Source organism: Lontra canadensis, unplaced genomic scaffold (assembly GCF_010015895.1).
Source record: "Lontra canadensis isolate GAN:19392208 unplaced genomic scaffold, GSC_riverotter_1.0 scaffold7, whole genome shotgun sequence".
Taxonomy (NCBI): Eukaryota; Metazoa; Chordata; class Mammalia; order Carnivora; family Mustelidae; genus Lontra; species Lontra canadensis.
Genome location: NW_022631001.1, coordinates 7460347 through 7468150, shown reverse-complemented (window position 1 = coordinate 7468150; position 7804 = coordinate 7460347). Strand labels below are relative to the sequence as shown.

Sequence of the window (7804 nt, the reverse complement as noted above, 5' to 3'; positions counted from 1 at the left end):
TTCTAGCAGGGCCAATTTGCATCAGAAACTCAGCTGGACTGCAACAATTTGCATCCTTTTGGCGGGAACAGAACGGAGTCTGACCTTTCCCTCCAGGTCCACTTTCCCGTCGCTGTTGCTAACCGGTATAAAAAGCGCTTGTAGTCATATGCCAATTAGAAATCTTCCTTTGCTCAAACAGACCAATTAATGGCACCCTGTCTGCCCCCTCTCAAGAGTCTCTCGATCTTCAACTGATCCATACAAAAAGCAGGAGCCATCCTGGAAGTGATTCAAGCAGGGAGCGATGGGGAGGTGGAGAAGGCTGTGGTGGGGGTGGGGAGAGAAGAAAAACACTGCCTCCCAGAGAGGGTGCCCCCTGGAGACACACAGCACCTTCTGGCCCTTCCCTGAGAGCAAGGCCACCTCCTGGCAAAGCAAGATAAACATCCAGTTTAAGGCTATTATCTCCTTTATTCAAAAAATAAATATTTCACTTTTGAGTCGACATATTTCAAATCACATTAAGCACAGAGAAGAAATACAGTCCCTTTGGAAATTGTGAACACGTGTAGGCAAAGAGTCATGTTCTAAACAATGGGGATGGGGTAAGCACTGTTTCCAACTGATTCATGACCCAGAAGATTCCTCCTCTCACCAGGCTGAGCTACATATCGATTTCAGGAGCAAGAAAGAAACACACACACACACACACACACACACACACACACACACACACTGCTTTGAAGTCTGAAAGGCACATGAAGTGGACCATAAGGTGTATGGCACGTTCACTGATAAAACGTTCCCTATTCCCTCCCAGGGAAATTGGAGAAACTTTAATCAAGTCAAAGACCAGAGAAGATAGGGAGCTCCAGCTTGGAGCTCAGCATCAGGACAATCTCTGCATACCAAAGCCATTTCTCTTTCGCTTTCCCCCTCCCAGGCTTCGGCTCCCTGCTGGGGGAGTTCACCCCACGCGCTCACTCGGTGATGGTGGGACGCGTGGCCACGTACACGAACACCACGATCAGGAGCACGACCACGGCCAGCGTGGGCAGCACCACCGTGGTGATCTGCTGCCGGGCCTCCTGCATGGCCTGCTTCCGCTCCTTCTTGTCCTTGGACGTCTCCTTCTTGGGCTTCCCTTTGAGCTGCCGCATCTTTCCTGGGCAAAGCTGGGAGGGTGCGTCTGGAGAGGCTTTGGAAGGAAGGGCCACGCTCCTCTGGTCAAGGCACTGAACCTCCTGGGAAGAGAAAGATGATTGTAAATGAATGGGGGGAGGGAAAAGAAACTATAAAGGGAAAGGCAACTGCTAGCCTGCAGCTCAGAAGACAAGGTCGGGAGGAACAGGAGGGCTCACGCGACAGCCGTCAGCCCCTCTGCGTAGCAGGTGTGGAGGTGAGCTGGATGCACCCTGGCGTCCCAGGCCCCTGGGCGAATGCGGAGCGGGTCTCCCACCTGCTCATACAGGGCCTCTGCGCACGTGTGACATGGAAGGCCTGGAAAGCATGCGGTCTCCACTCAGAAGAGAGGGGGCACCTGCTTTCCTCACTGTTCCAAGGACCACAGCCTCCCCAGCCAAGCTTTAGTGGCGAGCTGCTGGCCACCTGCGGACTCCAGGCACGTGGCTCCCTCCTGCCCAAGCCCCGGGCCTGATCGTAGGCCAGCTCGGCCTCCCAGCGGCTGCAGAGAGCCCAGAGGCACAGGCTTCTCCATCTCTGGCCTGGTTCACCCATCTGTCACCTTCCCGAGCACCTCCTCTGTGCCAGCGACTGCTTGAGGAGCTGGGGATGAGGTGGAGGACACTGTTGCACCCTCATGGCGTGCATGGTCTGGAAGTGCCCCATGGCTTGCAGGCAGAGTGGAGATACGGGTCAGACAGACAACAGAAGCCGGCTGAGCCTGCGGGCCGGCTGCCCACTCAGACTAGGATTCTGGTACATTCCATGCCCCAGGAGGTGCTCAGGGGAATGAAGCCGTGCTATCAGGGGCCTGGGAATGAAGTACAAACCCGTGGGCAACTAAAGAGCAACAGCTTCCGACAAGTTGGATGCTTAGCTTCGAGCAACAGCAATCCTTTGGCTGACGATGAGATCGCGAAGATGGCTGGCACCTCTCAGGGTCCCCAGAAAGGCCAGGGCACCAGGCTCAGGAAATGAGCAGGACAAGGGAGCCGGTGCGACCATAACCAGAGGCCAACTCACACCAAGTCACCACCCGGGCACTGCCACTGGAGCAAGAGATGCTGAGGCCACCGCCACTGTCCCTGGAGAACAGGCAGAGCCACTGTCACTGTCCAGGGTGAACTGTTGGGCGTGTGGCTTCTCTGTGCCACCAGCTCCCGGGCGCATCAGACTCGCCAAGCTGAGGCCCAATATGCTCCCAGCCCAGCCTTTGAGTCTCTACAGTAGGTGGAATGTTCTCTAAACTCGACAAAGAGGTAGAGGCTAGGCACCAAAGGAGACATCTGTCCATCAGGGTATCCTGGGAGTAGCATGGTTAGAGGCTCTTGGAGGCAGAAGGGAGGTTCCTGCCATGACTCCTCTGACAAAGAGACTTCTGTAACACGATCTCGTGTGTGCGGTTTTGTCCCAGGGCAATGGGTGGTCTGTCACCACGCTGACGAGGAAGATGGCGCTTACACCTAAGTGACCATGTTAAATGGCAGAATCTGGAAGGGGAATCCTGAGACAGAAGAGGTCTCATATGGAGACCTAACTGTTGGCAGAGGGATCCTCGTGTCTTACCACATATGGGCCCTGGGATTTTTGTCTGGATTACCCATATTGGGCAGAGTTTCTTATGGTGCAAGGTGACTAATTTTCATGTACTGGGATGGCGTAAGGCCAGCCAACGGCAAATATTAAAGTTTGGGGCAGCCCAATTTTGGCAAGTATACAATTTCTATTAGGCTTCTAAAAATACTCACTAGTACTGTCTGAACACCTGACAAGTGGAGGAACCCCTGGGTTTACCAGTTCTCCTTTTCCAGTCTTTTCCAGAACATTCAGACAGACCACGTCAAACACAGGACATACCACTGACTGTGTGAACGGCCGCAGGCAAGTCCTTCACCTCACTGGGCCTCACTGTCCCGGGCTGAACAACCTGAGCAGCTTCTGACCGTGAGGACCGGAAAAGGCCCACGACCGTGGTGCTCTGGCCACGCGAAGGGGCGCAAAACAGGCCACGAGTCAGAGCAGCTTCCGCTCCCCACAACTCACCTGCCTGCCACTCCGGGCGGCCTACCTGAGCGTCTCTATGTCCCCGCTACCCCCACCACCCCAAGGAGAGGCTAAGAATGGTGGCGGCCCTCACAGGGCCTAGTGAGGACAAGACGAGAACCTGTATCAGGGTGTGTGGCGTGGAGAAGGCACTCAACGCCCGTTAGCTGAGAGGACTAGGGCTCACCCCAGTAGCCTGGGGGTCGGATGGAACAGGCTCGGTGCCCCCATTCAAGAGGTGAGGAGACCAAGGAGCGAGAGAAAAACTGTGCTGTCACTGGTCGCCCAGTTCGTGCGAACAGCATCATCGGGGGCAGCCTCCCCTGTCGGCTAGGAAACCATAGCTGCTCCCTCCTCATCCTGGCCTCATGGAACTGTTTAAAAAGACACAAGCCATTAGCAGCCCTCTGATGCACAGCTATCCCCCCGTGGAGTCAATGGCCTGTCGGGTCAATGAGAAATGAAGGACCTGGTTGCCGCTCACAGGACCCCTCCTGGGCCGGCCCGCGGGCAGGCAGCTCCGGGAGCCCAGTGTTCACAAGGGCCCTGGCTGCTCTGGCTGACGGCACGGGCCCTCACTTTGATCCTCCGTTAGCAGCTGTCTGCGCCCTCCCACGTCAGCATTCACAGGCAGCAGCCTCCGTGGTGACCGGCTCTTGACATCTGTGAGATGCCTTCAGAAGTTCCTGGAGGCTTACAGAAAAGGCCTCAAGGTGCCAGGGACAGTATGGTCTAGTCAGGATTTTAAGGACAAACACACAGGTCTGGACTCGGGGCTCTCCAGCACGCAGCCTCCCTGATTTCACTCACTGATGCTGTGGGCATCAAACTACAGCCCCATGCTCATCCTGAGGCCAAGAATCAGGGAAAACATCTCTGAGATGACACCAGAGGAGAGGGAAGGGGACCAGCCAGGTCGAAAGTGGAGTATGATAGAAGAAGGAGTGGAAGGAACAGGGAGGAGAGTGGCAGACAGACCAGGAGAAAGCAGCCGAGGCCTCGTCATCCAGGGGCTCACGGGCCACAGTAAGGAGCCACATTTTCATCCCAAGAGCAGCACAAGGCCCTGAAGGGCCTCACACAGGGAGGTGCGGGCTTTTAAAAAGCTCCCTCTGGCTGGTCTGTGATAAATAATAAATAATATAAATTTATTTTTATATATTTATATAAATAAAAAATATTTATTTATATTCTAAGTAACATAAATAAATAAATAAATAAATAAGGAGGCCTCTGGAATGGACCAGGGTGGGAGGGGGATGGCTCTGCCCGGGGACAGAGTGGCGACAGGGAGGAGGGTGGAGTCAGGCCATACATTGGGGGCACAACTGTCAGGCCCTACTTATACACTGGATGTCACCTGAGAGGAAAAGGGGGTAAAATCACAGGTGAAACTAAAGTTTGGAGCTTGAGCAACTGGCTGGGTGGAGATCCTGCTGAGGGAGAAGGCGTAGGGCTAGGGGGAAGGGGTGGATTTGAGAAAAAACAGTAGGTGCTCTGTTTACACCTACCCATGGGCGAGGATGCCAACTGGACATTGTCATGGAAATCCCAAGGAGGCGGCTGGAGCCATGCGTGAGGAGTTTGGTCTGGGCTGCAGATCTATATTCAGAAGTGATCGGCTATCGGACAAGGTGAGCTCACTGAAGGCAAGGGAGATGGAGAAATGGGCCCAGGTTGGGGCCCCGCAGCACCAGTCAGAGGGCAGGGAGGGCAGGGAGGAGCGAGCAAAGAAGCCTGGGGAGAGGCAAGTGAAGGGGAGAAACAGAATAGAAAGTCCTGGGGACCACGACAGTCAAGAAGGGCACTGCTTCTGAACACCCGTGAGAACATGAAGATCTGACGAGTGACTTCCGTGGAGCGAGAGGGGAGGGTTCAGACCAGGGCGACTACAGCGTCGTCCACAAACGGTTGCTCATCTGAGAAGAGAGGAGTCTGTGCTCGGCTGCAAATGAACACTATGCTTCCTTCACTGACAAAGTTTTGGCATGAAAAAAAGTCAGCAGGACTAAATCAGGCATCGTGCCCAGCAGACAGGCGTTCTGGAGCAAGCTGCCGAATCCCGGACCGACTCGTGATTAATGCTTCCCATGCCGGCACCCTGACCAGCACGCGCCCAGACAGCTGGGGTCTGAGGTCCGACGGGAAACGTGTGTGCAGCCAGGACAGGCACTGGAGGGCTCCAGCAGATCGGGGAGAACCCTGGTGCTGAAAACGTGGGGACACCTGTGGGAGCAAGCTGAGGGCCCAGAAGGGCGGCATGGCCCTTGAGAGATGCCAAGGCACAACTTCAAATCCAATGGGAGGCAGGCAAGGAAGACAGGGACAGGAGGAGGCAGGTCTGTGCCGTGTGGCAGGAATGAGAGGCTTGGACTTTCTCCAGGAAACAGGAAAGTCTGTGGAGCTGGGAGGTAAGCTTGAGGAAAGAGCAGGCATGAAATAACCATCTTGGTGGGGAGGTGGTTAGAAAAGCCAACTTGCAGAAACACATGAGCCCTTCTGGCTGAAGTTCGTATATGCTTCATGTCTGGGCCCTGCCTCCTTCTGGACCATCTGAGGACTACCTCACCACGTGCTCTGGCCTCAGCTCACTAGACCAGGCGAGGCAGCCCACAGGGCATGGCTGGCTCACCCAGGCTTGGCCAGGACCTCTGAAGTGTGTGGCTTGCCTCAAAAAAAAAAAAAAAAAAAAAAAAAAAAAAAGAGCTGGGTCAATCAGCCTCTAGTTCAGAAATCTATGCTAAGAAACATTAAGAGACACTGAAGTTGGACAATCACACAGATGTCTGATGCCTGGGGAGCCGTCTGATGCCACGTGCAGAAGACACCAGACAAAGCCGGGCTGGGGAGAGCAGACAGGGGCAGGGGGGACTCCTCTCCTCTCCTTCCTCATGGAGTTCCTCTACGGCCCAGCGCTACAAGGCTCTCATCCTTCCAGTAAACTGGCGTGTTTCCATCTTCTGATTGTCAATACCTATTTTCCCTGTGCTAGCTTCCAGCGGAAAGAGCCCTGGCTGTAGTAACTGTCCGGCTTCAGCCACGACGAGTCCAAAGTCCTGTCCCAAAGTCACAAAGTCCTGTGAGTGGCAGAGTCCAAGGTCAATCCTGCATCTGACTCCGAAGCCTGAACAGTCGCTGTCCCCCTGTGCACCCCCGCCCCCATCTCCCTGACCCACTCCCCACTCTGGGGCCACATCATCGCTTACCAGCCCCTCACAGAGAGGAAACCGAAGACGAAGCTCACACTGCGTGGTCTGGCTTCTTCCCAGCAAGTCACGCAGGCAGGAAGGAGAAGCCACTAGCACCGTTCCAGCCTTACAACCGCGACTGCCACCTGGTCCCCTCTGCTGGCTCCAGCTCCCCTAACCGGGGAAACGGAAGACTTCACAAACACTTGAGTCCCACCCGGTTCTAATGAAACTCCACCTGCTTTGCCCCTCCCCCACCAAGGCCAGTCCCTGGCAACTGGTCAGCACTGCAACATTCCCGACTGGTCCCCAGTGGGAGGCAGGGAGGCAGACAGCAAGGGGTGGGGACACAGCCCTTTTGTACAGAATCGTTTTAAGTTTACAGTTTTTCTCTGGGGATAGCCTTCCAGTGATATATATATATATATATATATATATATATATATATACACACACACACACACACACACACACACACACACACATGTGTGTATACACACACACACGCATATACTCCTGTGGATACATGCTTATTAAGTTCTTAATGGGTATATTTCTCAGGTTAGAAAACATAGTGTACATACAGCATTGAACCCTAATAAAGAAACAGCCAGGAGCAGAGGTAAGAACCAGGGCGGGAAACCAGGTCTGAGCCTCAGCTCAGGACAGCGTGGCCTGGCCTGGTAACAGCGTTTAGCAGTTTCGAACTGTGTCAGTGATACCCACATATCCCCACACAATCAAGGGAAGTAGGAAAACCGGGCCCTGGCAGTGGCTCCCCACAAGAGACAGCTCCCCCAGGAAGACTACCAGCCTAGTTTCCATGCTGGTTGCCTTTTCTCAGGTGCCATGGCCCTCCTTCTCTGGAAAAGGCAGCCCCGTCAGGTGATCACGGAGTTAATGGCTGCATCTTTGTCCTTGAAAACCAGGCATGACAATGAATGAACAACACGTTTGAAGGACATTCGTGGGGGGATGTCTACCACCCTCTCCCCGTGGCTGTGTCATTACCTTAACAGGAGGCACTCAGAGGGCTGAACTGCTTCGTGCCCCATACTCAGAGACCAGGAAAGCTGCCCTGGGTTCAGGGAATCACAAATTGTATACCTGAGAGCCTCAGCTCTGTGGTTCAAGTGTGCCTGCTTCATTTTATGTCCCTGGTATTTAGCTGTAACGGGCCTGTGATTACTTCACTCAAGTCTGCCGCAGAATGGGGGTAGGGGGTGGGCAGGCTGCCAGGAGAATTGTGCAGGATGGGCCTCCTGACACCCGCTAAGCACCTGCTGATAACGTGAGCGTCTTCCCCGGGAACACAGATATGAACACACAGTGACAGCCACGGGCCCACGGGCTCCAGCTGTCCCCTCCCGCCTGCCCCCCAGCTGCTGACGGGCCACAGAGGTCAGAGG

At 54.6% G+C, this 7804-nt stretch overlaps 1 protein-coding gene across 4 annotated transcripts in view; it reads right to left on the bottom strand.

Moving 5' to 3' along the window:
- Window positions 1–433: 433 nt before the first annotated feature.
- Window positions 434–7804, bottom strand: part of SMCO4 (single-pass membrane protein with coiled-coil domains 4) — a 34610-nt gene continuing 27239 nt past the window's right edge. For 2 of the 4 annotated variants that reach the window (XM_032852815.1, XM_032852813.1), the window contains exon 3: window positions 434–1226. In XM_032852815.1, the coding sequence (XP_032708706.1) occupies window positions 963–1142 (180 nt within the window). In that variant the 5' untranslated portion in view covers window positions 1143–1226 and the 3' untranslated portion in view covers window positions 434–962. Of the gene's footprint in view, window positions 1227–2187; window positions 2210–3676; window positions 3794–7804 lie in introns of those variants that run through there. The other 2 variants (XM_032852816.1, XM_032852817.1) reach the window with 2 other exon arrangements.